The 23,058-nt window shown below is 42.4% G+C and overlaps 1 protein-coding gene and 1 non-coding gene across 2 annotated transcripts; one reads left to right on the top strand and one right to left on the bottom strand.

The window, feature by feature from the left end:
* Positions 1 to 8,592: 8,592 nt before the first annotated feature.
* On the bottom strand, positions 8,593 to 19,668 carry LOC139000041 (zinc finger protein 665-like). Its single transcript, XM_070402310.1, has 5 exons — positions 19,541 to 19,668; positions 15,842 to 15,990; positions 14,707 to 14,833; positions 11,222 to 11,295; positions 8,593 to 10,399 (listed from the first exon to the last, which is right to left on the bottom strand). Exons 2-5 carry the CDS (start codon positions 15,854 to 15,856, stop codon positions 8,690 to 8,692), a joined length of 1,926 nt encoding a protein of 641 aa, XP_070258411.1. The 5' UTR covers positions 15,857 to 15,990; positions 19,541 to 19,668; the 3' UTR covers positions 8,593 to 8,689.
* On the top strand, positions 17,952 to 18,138 carry LOC139000433 (U2 spliceosomal RNA). Its single transcript, XR_011469610.1, has one exon. It is a non-coding gene; the product is annotated as a U2 spliceosomal RNA (small nuclear RNA).
* Positions 19,669 to 23,058: the final 3,390 nt, after the last annotated feature.

Genomic DNA, 23,058 nt, shown 5'->3' with positions numbered 1-23,058 from the left:
ATAGTCCGGCCCTCCAATAGTCTGAGGGACAGTGAACTGGCCCCCTGTTTAAAAAGTTTGAGGACCCCTGACTTAGGCTAATAGATGCAGGTGCCTCCAGCTGGCAGGGCAGCTGTCTGAGGCCTCAGGAAGCTGGAAAATACCTTGCTTTGAAGATATTTTTTAAGACTTTTTAAAACTGAATTCCTTAGAGAGGAAGGCAGAGATGGAGAGAAACATCCAGGTGCAAGACAAACATCCACTGGTTGCCTCCCTAACATGTCCTGATATTTGGAATCACACCCTCAATTCAGGCACTTGTGGGAACAGGAATCAAACCTGCAACCTTTTGGTGGAGGGCACTACAGGCAAACAAATGAGCCAAACGGGACAGGGTTAGAAAGACCTTTCAGATAAACTTCCTTACATCGTGATGTTTGTCAGTCATATCTCATATAATGTAACTTCAAATTTATTATATGTTCCTTCAAAGAGAATCTGCACCTCAGCAGGTGTGGCTCAGTGGGTTAGAGTGTTGTCCTTCCCACCAGAAGGTCACAGATTTGATTCCCAGTCAGGTCTGGTACCTGGGTGGAAGGTTTGGTCTCCAGCCTGCCCTGTGTGCCTGAGGGAGGCAACCAATTGATGTGTCTCTCTCATATCAATGTTTCTTTCTCTCTACGCACTATCCCTCCCACTCTCTCTAAGATCAATGGGAAAAATATCCTTAGATAAGGATTTTAAAGAAAGAGAGACTACATTTATTTTTTGAATATTTTATTGATTTCAGAGAGGTAAGGGGAAACATCAATGATGAGAGAGAATCAATGTTCCACAGACTCCTGCATGCCCCCTGTTGGAACTGAAGGGGAAACCCAGGCATGTGTCCTGACCAGGAATCTAACCCGACCTCCTGGTTCACAGGTCAATGCACATCCATTAAGTTACACAGGCCAGGCCACACGTTTACTTATTATTACTAGAGGCCTGGTGCACTGGTGGGGTCCCTCCGCCTGGCCTGTGGGAATCAAGCCGGGACCGGCTCTCCTGTATCCCCCAAGGGGTCCCGAATTGTGAGAGGGTGCAGGCCAGATAGAGGGACCCCACTGGTGCACAATCAGGGCCTGGGAGATGTGGGGGAGGGCTAAAGGGCGTGTCTGGCCCATCTTGCCCAGTCCCGAGCAGCTGGACCGCAGCACCAAGCTAACCTTACTAGTCAGAGTGTCTGCCCCTTGATGGTCAGTGCACATCATAGCTATCAGTCAAATGGTTAAACGAATGGTTGGACACTTAGCATATATAGGATTATAACCTATTTGACTGTCCCCTGACTCCTGAATTCTCCATTTATTGTTTTGTTTTCTATTTCTGAATGATCTGTTAGGTATGGATAACAAACCTGCCAAACATAAACACTGGAGACACTAAGACATAGTTTTAGCTCAAGAATCATTAATTCTGGCCCCAGCCAGTGTGGCTCAGTGGATACAGCACTGGCTCATGGACTGAGAGTCCCGGCTATGATTCCGGTAAAGGGGACGTACCCACCTTGCAGGGTGCATCCCTGGCCCTTGCAGGAGGCTACCAATCTATGAGTCTCTCCCACAAAGATGTTTCTTTCTGTCTGTCCCCCTTCCTTTCAGTCTCTCTAAAAATCAATGGAAAAATATTCAGGTGAGGATTCACAACAAAAAGATTCATTACTTTTGTCCTGGCCAAGAAGTAACTTTGCTGGTTGGAGCATCATCACAATGTGCCAGGATTGAGGGTTTTAGCCCAGACTGGGGCACATCCAGGGATCAAAAATAAGCAACAAAGGAATCATTAATTCTACCACATTTTGTGTGGTGGCACATTCTCTGTAATGTAAGCCTAAAACAAAGTAAGACCATTTATCAAATACCTAATAATTACATCTCCCTTTATACCCACAATAATTTTTACCACAATATGTTAGGGAACATCTAGTGTGAAGTATGTTTCATTGAAAAAGATTCCATCTATAGACAAACAGCAGGACATTCTCTGCATAGTGAGTAGAAATGTCTGGGAGTAAGCTGAGTCCTGGGAGCTTCATTTTTTTGTTGTTGTCCAAAAGCAATGTATTTTTCCAAACTTTCAATCTATCTCAGCATAAGCATTTAATTATTAAAAATAATAAAACCTGCCCAGACAGCATTGCTCAGTGGTAGAGCATAGGACTATGAACCAGAAGTTGGGGTTCCATTCCTGCTCAGGGCACGTGCTCCGGTTGAGGGCTACATGCCAGTGTGGGGTATGCAGGAGGCAGGGGATCCATGATTCTCTCTCACCACTGATGTTTCCATCTCTCCCTCTCCATTCCTCTCTGTAATGACTAAAAAAAATTTTTTTAATTAACAAAAGTATAATAAAATCTTATTAAAATATTAGGATAAAAATAATTTAAATTTTTCAAAACTCCTATTATTTGAGAAAACCCGGAGGCCCTGTATTGGAAATAAGCTTTTAGAAATGTCTGTGGAACATACAGATGTGACCAGCTTGATGCAAACTCCACCAGCACCATCTCCAGAACTTCCACAGGAAACAGAATAATATTAGGTTATTTCAAGTTTAAAATTATTTCGGGTTTAAATGATGCCAAAGCTAGGTTTCCTGTTTCCTTTTATGTTCACATAAGGAAATGAACATCCTTACCACACGTCTCTATATGAGGCAGTAACGTGGAACTCAGCCACAGGCTTTGGTGAGGTGCTCACGTTGAGAAGAGGTGTCTATTCACACATGGAGTAGAACCTGCAAGTAGGCTCTGGACTATCGGCCAGGTCGGTCAGTAAGGATTGCTCAGGGGCCTCATCTGGATGATGCCCTGACAGCTCAATACAAACTAGGAACAAAGAGACTACATATGAAGTGATATATTAATGTGCACAAATCCCCAGGAATCTATGGGAAAAAACAACACTGATAGAAGAAACACCTTTGCCTGATTTTATGAATGCATCTGAGGTTACAGAATAGAATTAGGATGTTTCGGACTCAGAAGGATTAATAACTGGTAACAAAATGGAAAGTTCACATGTAGAACTAAGGTTCAAAGAGGTGTCTTAACTGACATAATTAGTGTTAAAATGCATCATGAATGTGATTTTTGAACAGTAACCATTTGTTATTCTCTGCATGTCCTTCTCACAAAAAACCTTGGTGTTCAGCTGGGGACTCTCATTGAGCAGGTGACTGCAATCAAAATGATTATGATTTATCCAAAATATAGAAGCCATATGCTAGCTAAATGTAAGAACTCTGACATAAAAACATAGGGTTAATTCTTCATGATCTAGGATTTTACAATAGTGTGAGATATGACAACAACACAAAAACAGAGAAAGGTTAAATACCTCATCATCAAAATGTATGCTCTGGCTCTGACTGGTTTGGCTCTATTTGGCTCAGCGGGTAGAGGGTCGGGCTGCAGACTGAAGGGTCCCAAGTTCGATTCCAGTCAAGGGCATGTACCTTGGTAGCAGGCACATCCCCAGTAAGGGGTGTGCAGGAGGCGGCTGTTCGATGTTTCTCTCTATCCCTCTCCCTTCCTCTCTGTAAAAAATCAATAAAATATATATATATTTTTAAAAATATGCTCTGTGCATTCAAAGACTCTAGCACCACAGGGAAAATACAGTCTATTGGATGAGAAAATGTGATTTTAAGTCACAGGTCTTGAAGCATCTGTATCCCTATTTCCCCAAGTCAACAACCAAAATACAAAGATCCCAGGGGGAAAGACAAATTTCTGCCTTCATGTCCACCAATATTTGCTTTATATACTCAGGTCCTCCTCCTTTGCATCCACAAATGTTTACAAGGGTTTTACCCTCTTGATAAGTTGACCCCTTTAGCATTAGGAATTATCCCTCCATTATTACGGCCTCTCTTTCAAAGTATGTTTTATCTGACATTAGGATTGCAACCACAGCATTTTAAAAATTTCATTTCCATGAAATCACTTGTTTTAACCTCCAAAGGCAGAGTTTTGTCCTGTATTGGATTTCCAAATTTTATAAAGAGACTGTAAAGCCATCAATTAAGTGGTTCACATAAAAGAGAGGCATCTTTGCCTGAGCCTCACAGCAGGCCTGCTCTGACCTGCTCAGCTCCTTCCACAACTTTCTGGACATTGAAAGTTTATGTGCTGACTTCACTAAAAGGCAGCGCTTCCACATGGGTCAGCTAACTCTCAGCACGGTTGTTCTCATGCCTGTCAAATGTACACCGTCCAGGATTAGAGCTCTCACTAGAGCAACATTCTCTGCAGAGTAGTTTCTTTGGGGTCCAAAGGTAGAGATGAAATAACTTTTTTTCCATCCCTTTACTTTCATGCTGTGTTTTTCATCTGAAGTGGGTGCCATGTAGACAGCATATGTAAAGATCTTCTTTCCCTATCAATTCAGATACCCTGTGTCTTCTGGTTGAAGCAGTGAAACCATTTATATTGTGATTATTGTTATTTTTTTAAAATATTGCCGAAACCGGTTTGGCTCAGTGGATAGAGCGTCGGCCTGCGGACTGAAAGGTCCCAGGTTCGATTCCAGTCAAGGGCATGTGCGTTGGTTGCGGGCACACCCCCAGTGGGGAATGTGCAGGAGGCAGCTGGTCGATGTTTCTCTCTCATCGATGTTTCTAACTCTCTATCCCTCTCTCTTCCTCTCTGTAAAAAATCAATAAAATATATTTTTAAAAAATAAATAAAATATATATTTTATTGATTTTTTTACAGAGAGGAAGGGAGAGGGAGAGGGATAGAGAGTTAAAAACATCGATGAGAGAGAAACATCGAGTCAGCTGCCTCTTGCACACCCCCTACTGGGGATGTGCCCAAAACCCAGGTACATGCCCTCGACCGGAATCGAACCCAGGACCCTTCAGTCCATAGGCCGATGCTCTATCCGCTGAGCCAAACCAGCCAGGGCTATATTATGATTATTGATAGGTATTTAGTTATTGGCATTTTCAAGTTAATACAATCATAGGACTTTAACTTCCCATTGACATCAATGAGTAGATCTCCCAGAGAAATAATAAGAAAAAAAGTGATCTTAAATGACATTAGACAAGATGGATTTTATATGTTTACAGCTGTGATTTTTCAACCGGGGTGTCACACAGGTAAACTCATGTGCTGCAAGAATTTTTAAAACAAGCAACAGTGACTTTTTAGTCAATAGCAAAGACTGCATTACCCATAGATAGTCGAATAAAATAGGTTACAACAGCCAACACAGCAATAGCTGTGTGGTGGCATGGATCAAAATCAGACTTTTTTTTTAGCAGACTGTCAAGTTATGTATTTTGGTGGACCACTGAGTTTCAGTACTTAGTCCACGTGTGTCATGAAAAAAAATAAAAGTTGAAATCTCTGATTTAAAGTTTTTCACCCCAAAGTGGAAGAATATGCATTCTGGACAAAATGAAGACAGAATGCCCTCTAACCTAAGGGACAGTGTCTGCTGCATCTATTTTCCTAATGGCCACGTGAAAAAAAAATTTGTGTATTTTCTATCAATACACCTCCACAACATTGCACACTACAGTATCAGAATATGAAACTATTGTCCAGATGGGACTGAATTCTATGAATGATCTGGATCCCATAGTATGTCCTGTAACAGAACAAATTCATAAAGCCCCTGGTCCAAATGAGTCCCAATCACAAAATATCAGCATACATACATATTTCAGAAAGTAAAAGAATATTGAACATCTTGTCTCTGCAATGATTTTGTCAGTCCTGTGGGTGGCATGTGCATAGGAACTGATGTTCACCACCTTGTACACATTCAGCACTGGACACTACTGGAGAAGTAATAAATGTGGGGCTTTCATTTCAATCTGTGCTATCCTGCCGTCTCTGGAACTTAGAGTGATGTCGTGGAAAACACCCAGGGACAGCTAATGCCAATGGACATACCTCTGGTCAGGCTGTGAATATACAAAATAACTTTGCATCCAAAATAATAAAAGATTTCAACTGCAAAGCTGCCATAATTTCTGGAGTTTTTCTAGAAATAATGACCAACATTAGGCTACATTCAAGAAAGTGAGAATAAAACCTGTTTAACATGGGCTAATCCCACCCCAATAAAGAAGTTACTGATGCAACACTGAGAAATTGTTAAAGTTTCCAATGAGTATCAGGACAAGAAAAATCATTCTAATTAAAAGTACACAGATGCTAATTTGTGGTATCCCAAAAGTTCGTATTCATATTAAAAACGATAGGTGTCAGCATGAGAACCTGAATGGTGAGCTTCCTACTTCGCGAAAATAAAGCAAAATATTCACCAAATCCTAATGTCATTGCATTAGTGAATTCCAAACAACTGAGCAGAAGCTACACAGGCTTGAGGGGCTAATGTGGGACAAGAAAAGCTTGATATGCTGTGGTCATAGCACTGCAAAAAGAATGGCAGCTTAGAAGACAAAGGGAAAAACCAGAGAGAAACAGGAAATAGGAAACAAAAGAAATAGAATTAAATTTACTGAGTTCAGCCAGCAGTGCAGCCTGGGAAAGGTGTCGTCTTTCCACATGCAGAGTTCATGCCAATTCTGAATCCTGGGTACAACAATGTCACTGCTATTGCAATATTCCTCTTAATTATGGAAAACCTAATACAGACAGCACTGTCCTGATTGTACTTCCATCACAAAAACTTTAAATCAGAGATTTCAACTTTTTTTTTTCCATGACACACGTGGACTAAGTACATCAAAACCACGAATGGACATGCCCTCGGAAAGTTTTCATCTGAACACATTGGCACAGAAAAGGAAGTAACCTTGATGACATCATTTATAAAACTCAAGAATTATTTTAAGAGATTCTTTCAATAGTGTAATTCTCTAATAGAAAAAAATGTGTGCCTTACAATATATCTAATATTCCATGGGAAAAAGTGCATAAGTGAAGTCCATATAATATACAAGAGCTCACAGATCTTTAAGGCAGAAAGAGTCAACCACAAGATTTCACACATACACCAAGAAGAACACATAACAGCATCAAGTGATATGGGAGTAGAATCACATGAATATTTCCTTCTCAAAATACTTAAAGTGATTTCAAAATAAATGAGATAACACTCTGAGAAATTGTACATTTGGAAACATCAATTATTTTGATATATTCAAGCATAGAAAATATTAACTAACTACATTTAAAGTTTGGAGTACACTGTGTAGAAAACATTGATTTAGAGCAATACCTGAAAGGCATTTTAACTACCTATCTAGTGTGAATTCAGTAATACTTTAAAATTCATAATCAATTACATACTTGGGTCAAGTCTTTACATTTAAAAAAATATTTTGATTATTTACAATGAGGAAGGGAGAGGAATAGAGAGTCAGAAACATCTTTTTATTAATTTTTTACAGAGAGGAAGGGAGGAGAGTGATAGTGAGAAACATCAATGAGAAACATCTATTCAGCTGCCTCCTGCACACCCGCTACTGGGGATGTGCCCACAACCAAGGTACATGCCCTTGACCGGAATCGAACCTGGGACCCTTCAGTCCACAGGCCGACGCTCCCGTCACTGAGCCAAACCTGTTAGGGCAAGTTTTTACATTTAAAGTCAGATTTGTAAACTGTATATTTTGAACAAAAATCCTCCCTCCTATATCATGAATGTAGAATTTCTAACCAATTACAATCCCTAATATTGACTGAGGCTGTAGGTCCAACTATACGATTTCGCATATTCTTCAGATTTAAGGTTTCCTGCTAGAATGAATTCAAATGTGAGGAATAAACTACGAATCCTGATTAAACATTTAGGACACTGTTTACATTTGTATTGATTCTCTCCGGTGTGAATTCTGATGTCGGGTAAGGTTTGCATACTGAGTAAGCTTTCTCACATTCTTTGTATCTGCTGGGCTTGTATTCAGCAATAATTATTAGATGTTGTATGACATATAAATTAAGATATACACTTTGACATATGGCTCATAATTTGTAAAACCTTATTTTATCATTCTCAATTATAAATCATGGTGAATCTTTGGATGAAAACTTTATATTATTGCTCTTTCTCTTTAGAATGATTCCTAAAATGTTGAATAGGGTAGACCTCAGATTAAAGGCTTTCTCACATTGTTTACAGTGTAAGGCTTTCTCCAATATAATCGTCTGTTATTCAGTAAATTTTGAGCTGTGGGTACAGTACATGCACATTCTCCACATTTGTAAGGACTCTCTTTGGTATAAACTCTCTCAGGTACAGGTAAAGGCTTCTCTACATTTTTCACATTAATAAGGCTTCTTGCCAGTATCAGTTCTGTGATGTTCAGTAAGTTCTCACAGGTAGTAAAGGACTTACAACACTCCTCACATCTGTAATTCTTCTCCCAGGTATGAACTCTGCTGTGCAGTAAGGCAGGAACACTGATGAAAGGCTGTTATATTTTCTACATTTACAAGGCTTCTCTCCAGAATGAACTCTCTGATGCTTAGCAAGGCCTGAGGAGCTGCCAAAGGACTTGCCACATTTTCCACATTTACCTGGTACAAGGTTTCTCTGCAGTGTGAACACTCTGATGCTTAATAAGGGATGAGGACTTGCTAAAGGCTTTGCCACATTCTCTACATTTGTAAGGATTCTCTCCAGTGTGAACTCTCTGATGATTAATAAGGGATGAGGACTGGCTAAAGGCTTTGCCACATTCTCTACATTTGTAAGGCTTCTCTTGTGTGAACTCTCTGGTGCTTTGTAAAGTCTGAGGAGCTGGTAAATGTTTTGCCACATTCTGTACATTTATAAGGCTTCTCTCCAGTGTGAACTCTCTGATGACAAGTAAGTAATGATAGAACACGGAAGGCTTTGCCACACTCTCTACATTTATAAGGTTTCTCTCCAGTGTGAACCCTCTGATGATAAGTAAGGGATGAAGAGTGGCTAAAGGCTTTGCCACAGTCTCTACATTTATAGGGCTTCTCTCCAGTGTGAAGTCTCTGATGTGCTGTAAGGTTTGAGGAGTTGCTAAAGGTTTTGCCACATTCTCTACATTTGTAAGGTTTCTCTCCAGTGTGAATTCTCTGATGATTACTAAGGTTTGCGTGTCGGCTAAAAGCTTTGTCACATTCTCTACATTTATACGGCTTATCTTCACTATGAACTCTGTGATGTCGATTAAGGGTTGCAGACTCCCTGAATGCTTTGCCACATTCTGTACATTTATAAGGCTTCCCTCCAGTATGAATACTCCGATGATGACTAAGGGAGGAGGACATGCTAAAGACTTTGCCACATTCTCTACATTTGTAAGGTTTCTCTCCAGTGTGAATTCTCTGATGAAGAGTAAGTTTTGAGTGTTGGCTAAAAGCTTTGCCACATTCTCTACATTTGTAAGGTTTCTCTCCAGTGTGAATTCTCTGATGAAGAGTAAGTTTTGAGTGTCGGCTAAAATATTTGTCACATTCTCTGCATTTATATGGCTTCTCTCCACTATGAACTCTGTAATGTCGATTAAGGGTTGCAGACTGCCTGAATGCTTTGCCACATTCTGTACATTTATAAGGCTTCTCTCCAGTATGAATACTCCGATGACGACAAAGGGAGGAGGATGTGCTAAAGACTTTGTCACATTCTCTACATTTGTAAGGTTTCTCTCCAGTGTGAATTCTCTGATGAAGAATAAGGGTTGAGTGTTGGCTAAAGGCTTTGTCACATTCTCTACATTTGTAAGGTTTCTCTCCAGTGTGAATTCTCTGATGAAGAATAAGCACTGATGACCAGCCAAAGGCTTTGCCACATTCTGAACATTTATAAGACTTTTCTTCTGTATGGTATCTATGATGTTGAGTATGTTTTGAGGACTGACTAAAGTCTTTTCCATTTTCCCTGAGTTTGTCAAGTTTTGCCCTAGTATGAATTCTTCCCTCATGAACATTAAGAGTTAAATGACATTTAAAGGCTTTGCCACATGCTTTACATTTGTAAGGCTTGTCTCCAGTTTGAATTCTTTCATTTAGAGTACAACCTGAAGGCCAATTGGATGCTTTACTAGAATTTTCCCATTTATAATGTTTTTCTTCACTATGGAATTCTTTCAGTCTATTTAGATTGAATATGTGACTGAAGATTCTACCACATGAATTACCTGTGTAATCCTGCTCCCCAGCATGAATATTCTTTTGTTCAGGATAATTTGAAGATTCCTGAAAGGATCTGACACATCTACTTCGTTTTTGTGTCTTCTCCACAATAGGAAAAACCTGACCTATATGGTGTGTGGACATTTGGTCAGAGAGTTTTCCATTTTTATAATGATCCTCTGCAAGCTCAATTCTCCGTTGATTTTTAAGATATGACTCTTGCTTAAAGTTTTTCAAATGTTCGTTCCATTGGTAACTTGCATCTTCATTATATTTACTCTGCTGGTAATGGGAGACAGAAAGGCCTTTAGGGACAGTTATAAGTTCAAGAAACATGTACACTTGTTGCATAAAAACTATTTTGTGATACACATTAAACCATGATAGCTGTGTAAAAAAACGTTCCCAATTTATTGAAATTATAGACAAAACATAAAAATAAAATTGTTTGGGGAAGAATAAGGAGTCCTCATTTAAAAGATTGCCAAAATGCTCAGCTGGCGGCGCTCAGTGGTTGAGCATTGATGTATGAAACAGGAGATCATGGTTTGATTCCCCGTTAGGGCATATGCCCGGGTTTCAAGCTAGGTCCCACGAGGGGGCATGCAGGAGGCAGTCAATCAATGACTGTCTCTCATTATTGATGTTTCTCTCACTTTCTCTCCCTTCCTCTCTAAAATCAATAAAAATATATTTTTAAAAAATCATAAATTGCCAAATTGAGCAGATTTTAATTTTATAGAAACATTATAAATATCTAAATTTTAGAAATTAATGACTGAAAGATTAATCCCACCCTACATTTTAAACAATTCTAATCATTATTCACACCAAAGATTCCCTTTCTAAGAATACATAACAGTAAACAGTTTTCAATCATCATGTGCAGAAACACAATGATCTGCCAATGTAACTGACTTTAAAGTGGGAGGTTTCCCAAATGCATAGCACACTTGACCTCTTTAGTTCACAAGAATTGTATTATGAATAACCGTTCCAGGTTACTTCGGTTTATATTAACATCCTCTCTTCTCATCACATTCGTCCTCAAATTCCAAGGCTTTCATTAAGTGTACATTATCAAAACCACTTTTTATATCTTACCAGTATAATTTCAGAGAATAAATCTTGAATTCTGCGCTTTAGGAAAAAGGCCTGGGCATCTTCAGATGACATAGCTGAAAGAAAACAAATTTTTAGTTTTGACAATCAAATGAGTGTGCTTTGAAATTACCAGCGAGTACTGACCAAATGACAGTTTTGAGTACTCCGAATGCAAGTGCAGAATTCCAAGAAAGCTCAAGACAGGTACAATGAGGAAAAGTCCTATCAAAGATGAACAAAGAGTTGCTTACATTTGCCAATGATACCTGCTCAAACCCCCTGGCACACAATGGCAATATTATCAAAACACTTCTGTGGGCAGCCGCCTATTGTCTGATCTAGCAGAGAGGTGTGGACAAGGAGCCCGGAATGCTGGTGACCCTTGAAGCCCTGGCAAAGATCAGGGATTTGTATCCACTATTTAGTCCAGTAGCGGAACCAACTTCCCCACCAGATAGTCATGTAAATCCTTACTGATAAGATAGTCCGTCTGTTACTAGAACTTGTCTGCCTAAGGGCTACAGGTGTATCTCAAACCGAATAAAAGGATGGAAAGGCCTGAGCACAAGTGGAGTCCATCCTCTTGAAATGAGCTCTCGCCTGGCCCCCCATTTTCCAACTTATCTCTTGTCTCATCTCTTTCATTTGCATGCAGCCCCCTTCCAGATCCTGAACCCTGAATCAGGCGGGACGGGGAAACACACACAACTTCCACCTCCCAGTTTCTTCAGTGGAGAGAGAGAAGAGGGAAGTGGGTGCTCAGTGATCACCTTGTTTTGAAGCATCTTGAACAACAAGTGTCTGTTGTGCATGACACAGAGTGAGAACAGAATGGCGATACACGGTGAGTGCCCTGTAGTGGTTGCTACAAAGGAACAATGAGAAATTGTTTGAGCACAACAAAGACTGCGGCACTGAAGATGTATATGAAGCTTGAAAAGATACCATGGGGCCCTGACCGGTATGGCTCAGTGGATAGAGCGTCGGCCTGTGGACTGAAGGGTCCCAGGTTCGATTCCGGTCAAAGGCATGTACCTTGGTTGCAGGCACAACCCCAATAGGAGATGTGCAGGAGGCAGCTGATCGACGTTTCTCTCCCATCGATGTTTCTAATGCTCTACCCTTCTCTCTTCCTCTCTGTAAAAAATCAATAAAATATATGTTTTATTTTTATTTATTTATTTATTTATTTTTAAAATATACTCCATTGATTTTTTACAGAGAGGAAGGGAGAGAGGCAGAGAGCTAGAAACATCGACGAGAGAGAAACATCGATCAGCCGGCTCCTGCACATCTCCCACTGGGGATGTGCCCGCAACCCAGGTACATGCCCCCGACCGGAATCGAACCTGGGACCCCTCAGTCCTCAGGCCTACGCTCTATCCACTGAGCCAAACCGGTTTCGGCTAAAATATATTTTTTAAAAAGAAAAGATACATGGGTCTGAGAAAGAAACATACAACATTTAAACTGGGAAATTAAACAGACAACTGAACCAAGACTACAGATCCTGAAAACAGTGTTGACCGAAAATAGAATGTATGCTACAGATGGTTATTAGTTGTTTCCTCCTATAAAAAGCATATTCAAAAGCCTGCTTGTTTACAATTCGTGAATCTTAACAAAAGACATCGAGTCATGCAAAGAAACAAAAAAAGTGTCCCATCAGAAAAAATATATGTAATCAAATGGGCAATATATTAATGGAAATTTATTAATTACCTGAAGAAAAATGAAAAATAAATATCTTAAAACTAAAAAGTAGAAAAAAAGAGAACTATATGTCACCATATTATATAATCAAAATAAAAATACTACGAGAAAGAAAATATTTTACAAACACCACAGGAAAATGGGAAATTGAAAAACATAATACCTGAATTAAACACCTTATATAAAAAATTAACAGTTGAAGGTCATGACAATTGGAGAAATTGAAAATATCATGAATCCCAGAATATAATCCCTAAAAGCATATGAAAAAATGACTTCTCAAAAAATATATTTTTAAAAAGAATAAATAAAAGGAATAAAATCTTAAATCTCTGCTAGAAGACACACAACATAAAAGATAATGTGATATCAATAACTTCAGTGGGTACAGGGGTAGAGATGGCAAGTAGCACAGTTTTGTGTGCAACTGACATACTGAGTTTAAAGTATATTGTTAGAGTCTTAGACTACATATTTCTAAAAATATATATAAATCCAATGAATTTCTCAAAACATGGTATTTAAAGCCAACCCTCAAAGTTAGCGGTGTTTCTGTACCGTAATAGAAATTAGTACAAGATAACAAATTAAGTGTGGAATTACATGAATAGCAGCAAAAAGTGAAATGAAATAACTAATAGTTTACGTCATGTAGAAGGTGCATAATTTGTATGCTGTAAAGTATAAAATACTGCTGGCCGCCATCCTACTTCTAGGTATATATTGAAAAATATTCACGGAGGATCTGCAAGAGACATTTACACACCTGCGTCCACTACAATGTTATTCAGAAGAGCCTGCATTAGTTGGAACCAACTCAAATGTTCATAGATAGTTGAATGAATGAATAAAATTTACTGTATACGTGTAATGCAATACTATCCTTCAAAAAATAAAAAGAGGTATTATCACCTGATACCACAAAGAGAAACACTGATGACACTTTGTCACTGAAGCACACAAGTTACAAAGAGAGAGATACTACAGGATGTCCCTCAGGTGAGTAATCTAACATAGTCCACATTATTTAAAAAAAAAAAAAAAAAAGGTAGTTACAAGCAAGCCTTCCTTTTAAGGCAAATGAGGAAGTAGTGGTTTAATACATAATGAGACATGTCTGCAAGATGGAAGTTTTAAGATCAGATACACAACACAGAGAGTAAGAATCTACCCTAGAAAGCAGAAGCCCCCTAAAGGTAGCATTTTAGGCTTTTATTGTATAGGATAGGATATCTTTAGGGGGCTTCTGCTTTCTAGGCTGGACACTTAGCATTTTAGGCTTTTATCGTATAGGATAAGTGTCTGGTTGACCGGTTGGCCATTCAACCAATCAAAGCGTACTATGCTAATGATGTGCTAAGGGAGCTCAACTGCTCGCTATGACATGCACTGACCACCAGAGGGCAGACACTCCAACCAGTACAGTACATTGCTACTGGGGTCCAGCAGAACCGGATTGAGCGAGATGGGTAGACACACCCTGGAGCACTCTCGTGGTACCTTCCCAGCTGGCCAACCTGCCTTGTCTTACCCCACCGTGATCGTTCACTGGTGGGGTCCCTTGACGGGCCTGTGCCCTCTTGCCATCCGGGACCTCTCGTGGGATATCGGTGAGCCAGTTTCAGTCAGATCACGAGGGGCAAGGCCGAGGGACCCCACTAGTGCATGCATTCATGCACAGGGCCTCTAGTTAAATAATAAAAGGAACAAAACCCTGATAATAAATGGAATAAAACCCCTGCATAGGAATTCAGGAGAGAAGTCATCCTCACCCAGGGAGGCCAGGTTGCCATAGTTCTCCAACATCACATCCATGTATAATTTCCGCTGAGCTAGGTCCAGGCATTCCCATTCCTCCTGAGAGAAATCTATGGCCACATCCGTGAAGGTCAGCTGTCCCTGAATGAAAAGAGAAGACACACCAAGAGACCTCCGGCAGAGTTCATGTCACCCAACATGAACACAGCGCTAGGGGAGTATCTTGAATCACCCAATAAGATCACTTTGCCCCAATAAAATTCGCTGATATGTTTTCGAACACTGACACATGAGGGTGACACATGTCCAACAATCCATGGTATGGATTTCGCATTTCAGGAAAATAAACTTTAAAATTAGGATGTGGACACAGGCGTATGGATTTCTGACTGCTGTGTTTGCATTATTAAGGTTCAGTGGTGTATATTTCTCAGCGGGAAATGTCAAGGTATGTCCTAAATATAAGCACTTCTTCAAGTGTAATTCAGAAAACGACTGCACTTTTCGGAAAATACACATGCTGATTCATGTTCTGAGATGGGGCCTCTGTTTCCACTTGTGTAATAAGCTCACTTTTTACTTGTGATACCAACGTTACCGGATCACGTGCCATATGTCTGAATACACAGAAAATGAAAACACTGGAAAATTCATATATAACTTTGATCTCAAGGACTTTTTAATGGAATTTATAGTTCTCATGGAATAGGATATACAAAAGCCACAATCCTATTTGAAAATTTACTATGGGTAATCTTAGAACAAGATCATCTGCCTGGTCCAGAGGGTGTGCCTCAGTGGTTGAGCATTGACTCATTAACCAAAAGGTCTGGTCAGGACACATGCCCAGGTTGCCAGATTGATTCCAATGTGGGGCGTGCAGGAAGCAGACAGTCAATGATTCTCTTTCATCATTCCTGTTACTATCTCTCTCTCTCTCTCTCTTCCTTTTTGCAATCAATAAAAATATACTTCCAGAATGAGAGAGGGAAATATAGAAACTGCTGACATTGACTATCACCAGAAAATAGGAAAGAAATAAGGAAAGGAAAAGAACCTAGCAAGGCAAAACATCAACAGTAGAGAAATAAATCCAAATATATTAGTGGAAAAGCAAATATAGTCTCTGACCCAGGACACATCTTTTACCTGAGAAGCAGCCATCTGGTCCCGGCTACTGATCCTGGTCCTGGGATGTTTTCTCCGGTGACAATATGTTGAGGAGTCACAGAATGTACCTTCAAAGGCATCTGCACAGCCTGTTAATGAGCTCACCTCCCATCCACAGTGAGAAGAACCTGGAAATGAGGAAAACGCCACCCCATCCTGTATTTGTCACAGGAGAGTCTTAGGAACAATGAGCTCCTACATGTGAGGTGTTTTATTCTGTCTTCATGTGTCTGTCCTTCCAAAGACTTCCACAAACTCCTACAGCAATGAGAGCACGTGCTCATTTCCTGAAACACCAAAAGCAACAGAGCACCCCTTACCTCCACCCAAAAAAACCTGCACTGAGGCCCATCCTATGCCATCTTTCTCCAGTTCACTCCTGAGGCCTGTAAGACTCCCTTAGAGCTGATTTCAGTAGCCCTGGGTAACAGACATAAGTCCCAGCACACCTGAGACCTCTGGGTAGTGTGATGGTGTCACAGCACACCTACTCGGAGTCCCTATATTCTTCTGAATTCTGCTCGACCACACCATGTGTCAGAGTAGGATCCATTTCTTCGGGAGAGCTTACTCCTCAATCCTGCTCATAGTGCTAATTGTGAGAAGTTCCTCCTTGAACCCTGCTCACTGTACCAACTGTTGGTAATTTAGTCTACATTCCTCCTTTACCCTCAGCTTAACTACACCAACTGTGGAGTCCTTGCTTCTCTGCCAGCGCCTGTACCTTCTTGTACACGAAACAGTAGAAGGAGATGCCATGAGAAGTTGTGGGTATATAAGAGAGTCCTTATTATAGAAGCTAGTGGCCCTATAGGCACTGCTAACAATGAGCCATCAGACAAAACAGCTCTTCACAATAGTCCTATACAGGCAGCCGCACACTGGCTGATAAACAAATACATCTTTCCCACAAAGTAGCAGTAGCCTCTGTACCTACAGCCTTAAGCAGCAGCAGTATCCTCTGTGCCTACATCTATCATCTGAGCAGCCGCATGCTGACTCTGTACTCACAGCCTCAGATAGTAGAGGCACCTGAGCTCCCTATATCTCCCCGGGCTCTTTAGCACACTGGCTTCACAAGGTAGCTATATCTGAGCTCTCCATAAGCTCTTAGCCTCACATCATAGCCGTACCAGCTCTCAGCTTCATCTGAGGTCTCTAACCTCACTAATATACTTTAATAATTAGACATAAGAGGCTTCCTGCCAACAGTGACATCAATCCTTTGGGTTATAGAAGGACACAGTGTATATTGCAGTGGCCTTTTATCTGTGTACAGTCCCTGCTCACCCTGATTAAGATTCCCATGCTCAGAGTGTCCTCGGCTGTCTGGCGTATTATAGATGAATCCTTCACACTGTAGTTACCCTTGACTATCTGGTATCACTGACATGGTTCCCACAGATGGCTGGAAGCAAGAAGTTTTACCAGTGCAGGTTTCCTAGGTAGATTTCCTTCCTCTTTTCCCAGGAAATTAGAGAATAGATCATGCTAAAATCTTTGGGAAAGGTTAGATATTCAAATATGCTGATCAAGTGAATTCACCATGAACAGAAGGGCTCTGTGGGAACCAAGTTTCAGGTCAATCCAGTCCGTCCTTCAACAATTTCTGAGAATGGAAAAGAGCGACTTGAGGGGAGCAGCTCCTTTGGGGCTCACAGCCACTAAATCAACAAATCACATAAAGGGAAGGAAGCAGCTGCTCAAAGAACTTGGCTCTGTTAAGATCACTGACATCCTTACCAGTGCCCACTGAGATCGCCTCATATTACTAAGTGCCGATGAATGTTTCGAGACATGATAAACAGTAGAAACGATACAGGGGTTAGAACAGCCGTGGGCAAACTACGGCCCGCGGGCCGGGTCCGGCCCGTTTGAAATGAATAAAACTAAAAAAAAAAAAGACCGTACCCTTTTATGTAATGATGTTTACTTTGAATTTATATTAGTTCACACAAACACTCCATCCATGCTTTTGTTCCGGCCCCTCCGGTCCAGTTTAAGAACCCATTGTGGCCCTCGAGTCAAAAAGTTTGCCCACCCCTGGGTTAGAATGTGAGCTACACACAATATATTTAAAACTAAAAACATCACTACTCAGCCTTTTGGCTAAGAGCAAGCACAGTATCTGTTCTTATCAGTTTAATATGTGATACGTCCTGTATCAAAGGACATTATATTAAATGTATTTTTGTAGCAGGAAAATGGAACAGGAGCTTGCTCCATCCGCTCCACGCATTGTCCACTCCACACATCAAGTTGGTATTGCAGTACCTCTGGAATAATACAAGAAGAAAAACAAAGAAACAAAAAACCCCACAAAAACAATTAGGGTGATTATTTTTTTAATGTAATGATATTTAGGTTTAAAGATGTAAAAAGGTAGAGACTACCTAACATTAAGAAAAGAATGATAAGAGCTGCTTGTGAGATGTCACCAATGCTTATTTCAGCAGTTAACGACTATTTATATGAATGAAATGTCATATATGGAAAATGCAAATCCATAGGAGAAGAAAAGATTGATTCTTCTAATATTCCTTGATAAACCATCCTGTGGGGGCAGACTCAGTCATTCCTTGTCCCAGGTCACCTCCTTTCTGCCATCCCAGCAAATGACAAGGGGCCCCTCAGGAACATACCAGTCTCTCCCTCTGTGTGAATAAGGTTTGCAAATGGAAGCAAATAAGTATACATTTGGCAAACCTTGTAAACTGGAGATTTATAATCTTCAGTCAAATCTGTTTCAATAATTCAGTTATTAAATTAACCATTATCAACACACAAGCCAATATATCACAACTTAACCATCCACCACCCATCTGCTCACCCCTCACCCAGATCAGGGTTCCCCTCCTCCCACTACATGTATTTCTGTCTGTGGCTCTGTCTCTGTCTCCTGCTCCCTTTCTCTCCACTGTGGTCCTTTCCTGTGTCCCCCTCTCCCTGCTCATTGTCCCCTTTTCTCTCTGTCTGTCCTACACCTGGACCATGAAACTCCTGAAACCTCCATTCCTTCAGGGGCTCTTTCTCCCGGTCTCTGAGGCTCCATCTCCACACACGTCTGCGTCTTCCCCTCCCCACGCCCGCGGCCCCTCTGCTGCCTGTTCCCGTCTGTCCCGCTCCCACAGCTGCTGACTCAGGGCTGCTCCCTCTGCTCCCTCATCCCTGAGCCCCCCTTTCTGTGAACCCCTCTCTGCCCTGTCTCCCGCCCACGTGTCTGTCTCTCACTCCCTCTCCTGACCCCCCAGCCTGGGCCCCGCCCCCCGCAGTCACCGCGCCCACAAAGCCCCTCCCTGCGGGCAGGTCGCCTCTTCAGGGGACACCGCGTCCTCCCCCTGAGCCCCCCCATGGACACTGTGCTCCCCGGGCAGGCAGACCCCTTATTAAATGGGGGTGGGCCTAGGAGGGGGGTGCGGACCCCCAGGCCGGGAGCCATCCGGGCTCTTTGGGCGGGAAGCGCCCGGCGGGGGAGGGGCGCCAAGGGCGGGAACCCCTCGACCCAGACTCTCAGCCCCGCGGGGAGGACCGGCGGCCCCGGGAACGGGTTTCAGCGGGAAAACCGCGCGGCAGGCGGTGGCCACAGCCACAGGCGGAGAGACCCCGGGCCGGGGCCTCTGTTTCCTCCCAAAGGAACGTGGCGGCCGCACCGCGCAGCCTCCCGGGACGCGGACTCACCGCTGAGAGAGGCTCCGGGGCGGGGACCCCAACAAGGACTTCAGCGCCGGCAGCGCCCTCAGCCTTCCCTGCGGGGAGGGGGGCGGGGAGCGTCAGCTTTAAAGACAAACACCCTCCTCAGGGGGAACCGCCACCTTCCCCTCCACAGCCGCTTCCGCGTCTGCAAGGAACTGCGCATGCGCCTCCCTGCGGGGTGGGCGGGGCCAGAACCCGAGCTGAGCGACTCCGCGATGGGGGCGGGGCCGAGCCCGGCGGCCAGGCCTGTGCAGGGACAGCGGGAGGGAGGGCGGGGCAGGAGCGAGGGGGCAGCCCGGGGTCCCCGCACCTCCTCCCACAGGGACAGCCCTTCCTGGGGGAGTTTCCCACGTCACTGTCAGGGTTTTGGCTGGTGACGCGGCTGCGAAAGGATTCACAAGGGAGCGAAGAGACAGGAGCAGAGGGAGGGCGTTTATTTTACTTCTTTAAAGGGAGGAAAGGGCCAGGTGCCCTCTGATGGCACAAGGCCCCCCAGATAGAGGGGCTGTTCCTTTATTAGGGTGCTAGCGAGTAAATGGCAGCTGTGGCAAAAGCATAAAGAGGGAGGAGGAACCTGGAATTCACACAGAAGTTTCCCAGATCCCAGAGGCTGTGCTTAGAGCTATGGCTGGTCTGCCCTTCAGCTGCAGGTGTCCCAGGGAGGGGTCTTTCCCAGGATCTTCACAAGCCGGGAGCACATTCTTACAGTGAAGTTACAGGGAATTCAAAAGGTGGGCAGATTGGGTTTGAAACCAGAAACTTTCTGCCTGCGATTCACCTGGATCCTTAAACCCTCAGTGAGGAGGGGAAGGGCAGCCTGCTCTCTCAGCCCCTCCCTGTCTCCCCAACTGAAGGGAGAGGCAGCTTGAGTTAGGGAAGCAGGAGGGTGGGGGTGTTAGAGACAGACCCAGATATCCATTCATGGTTGGGCACCTGATGAAATAAGGTTCCAAACAACAGTGGAAACAGATATTAATTTATGTATTTTTCAAGGGATAAAAATGTTCTGGTTGTAAGTTGTGGTCTTTGAAGCCTTTGTGTTTTGTGAGTGCATTTTGAAATGAATGTTATTAATTTAGGAGTCCCTATAACTAGTTAATGGGCCATTGATAATAATGTAGAATGTCGAGAGAAACCAAGATGGCGGCATAGGTAAACACCGGAGTTTGCTGCCTCGAACAACCACTTCAAAAATACAACTAAAAGACGGAACGGACATCACCCAGAACCACAGGAAGGCTGGCTGAGGAGAGACTCTTCAACTAGAAGGAAAAACAACAGCATTACGAGGCTTAGAGGAGGCGCAGTGTGGAAAATTTAAAGGTACGGTGGTGCGGCGGTGCGCGCGCAAAGCGGGCTGGTGGCTGAGGGCGCGGTTGTCGTTTTCAATCAGGAGTGAGTCTCAGACTCTGGGCTACAGATCCGGGCGAGTCTCTAGGGACCCAGACTCAAACAGGAGAAGCGGGACTGTCTGGCTACGGTCCCTCCGAGGTTTGCAGCGGTTGCGGGGACAGAGAGGCAGAGCCCCTGGAGACGGACTGAGAGCAGCCATAGCTGCTCCCTCCCCCCGCCCTGTTGAGCCCGCCCCGCCCAAACCCTGCGCAGAGCCATTTGCCGAGCCTCAGGCAAAGGCTGGACTAGCGCCTCCCCAGAGGACTGAAGTTTTCCACACAGCTGATTCCAACAGCCAGTCGGCCTGGTGGTCAAATCCCTCTAGTGTTAACTACAACAATTAAGGCTTGGCTAGAACAAGACTGTGCACAAAGACCACAAGGGGGTGCACCAAGAAAGCATAAAAGATGCGGAGACAAAAAAACATGACAGAAATGGAGGATATGGAGCTAAGAATCGCAATTTTGAGGGCTTGCTATAAACTTGAGCAGAGCCTCACGAAAACTAATGAGACCCTCGATGCTACGATAAAGAAATTAGAAAGTAAGCATACACGGACTGAAATAAAGAATATTATACCCAATAGCAGACCAGAGGAGCACAAAGAAGCAAAAAACCAAAGAAGCAAAAAACACCCAACTGGAAAAGCAAAATGAAAAAAGAATCCGAAAGTGTGAAGATAGTGTAAGGAGCCTCTGGGACAGCTACAAGCGTACCAACATCAGAATAATAGGAGTGCCAGAAGATGAGAGACAGCAAGATATTGAAAACCTATTTGAAGAAATAATGGCAGAGAACTTCCCCTACCTGGTGAAAGAAATGGACTTACAGGTCCAAGAAGCACAGAGAACCCCAAACAAAAGGAATCCAAAGAGGACCACACCAAGACACATCATAATTAAAATGCCAAGAGCAAAAGACAAAGAGAGAATCTTAAAAGCAGCAAGAGAAAGAGACTCAATTACCTACAAGGGAATACCCATACGACTGTCAGCTGATTTCTCAACAGAAACTTTGCAGGCCAGAAGGGAATGGCAAGAAATATTCAAAGTGCTGAATACCAAGAACCTACAACCAAGACTACTTTATCCAGCAAAGCTATCATTCAGAATTGAAGGTCAGATAAAGAGCTTCACAGACAAGGAAAAGCTAAAGGAGTTCATCACCACTAAACCAGTATTATACGAAATGCCGAAAGGTATCCTTTAAGAAGAGGAAGAAGAAAAAGGTAAAGATACAAATTGTGAACAACAAACATGCATCTATCAACAAGTGAATCTAAGAATCAAGTGAATAAATAATCTGATGTACAGAATGAACTGGTGATTATAATGAATCAGGGACATAGAAAGGGAATGGACTGACTATTCTTGGGGGGGGAAGGGGAATGGGAGATTCGGGAAGAGACTGGACAAAAATCGTGCACCTATGGATGAGGACAGTGGGTGGGGAGTGAGGGCGGAGGGTGGGGTGGGAACTGGGAGGAGGGGAGTTATGGGGGGGAAAAAAAGAGGAACAAATGTAATCTGAACAATAAAGATTTTAAAAAATAAAAAAATAAAGTAAAAAAAAAAAAGTAAAAATCAAACATGATCCTAAAAAAAAATAATGTAGAATGTCTTTTTCTAGTTTCTTTATATTTGGGAAACAAAACAATTTAAAAATCAAGAGTAGCCCTAACTGGTTTGGCTCAGTGGATAGAGCATCAGACTGCAGACTGAAGGGTCCCAGGTTCGATTCCAGTCAAGGGCATGTACCTTGGTTGCTGGCACATCCCCAGTAGGGGGCGTGCAGGAGGCAGCTGATCAATGTTTCTCATCAATGTTTCTAACTCTCTATTCCTCTCCCTTCCCCTCTGTAAAAAAATCAATAAAATATATATTTTTTTAAAAAGCAAACAGTAAAACTAGCTTTCAAATGTTTACTAGCATCATTTATATCCCAAATAATTTTAAAGTTGAAATATACAAGTTAATATTCATTGTACTGTTTACTGTGGAATTTCTGAAGATGCTGTGTCTGTGTTAATCCAGTATCACACCCACTTGATTACTCTTGCATTGTAAAATGTTTTTCAGTTTAAAAAAGTGAGTCTTCCAACTTTCCTATAT

The sequence above is a fragment of the Myotis yumanensis genome, unplaced genomic scaffold (assembly GCF_028538775.1).
Source record: "Myotis yumanensis isolate MYYU_CA2020_CCGP unplaced genomic scaffold, mMyoYum1.0.hap1 SCAF_23, whole genome shotgun sequence".
Classification (NCBI taxonomy): Eukaryota; Metazoa; Chordata; class Mammalia; order Chiroptera; family Vespertilionidae; genus Myotis; species Myotis yumanensis.
Note: the sequence above shows the minus strand (reverse complement) of the source record. Positions and strands in the feature narration are given on the sequence as shown.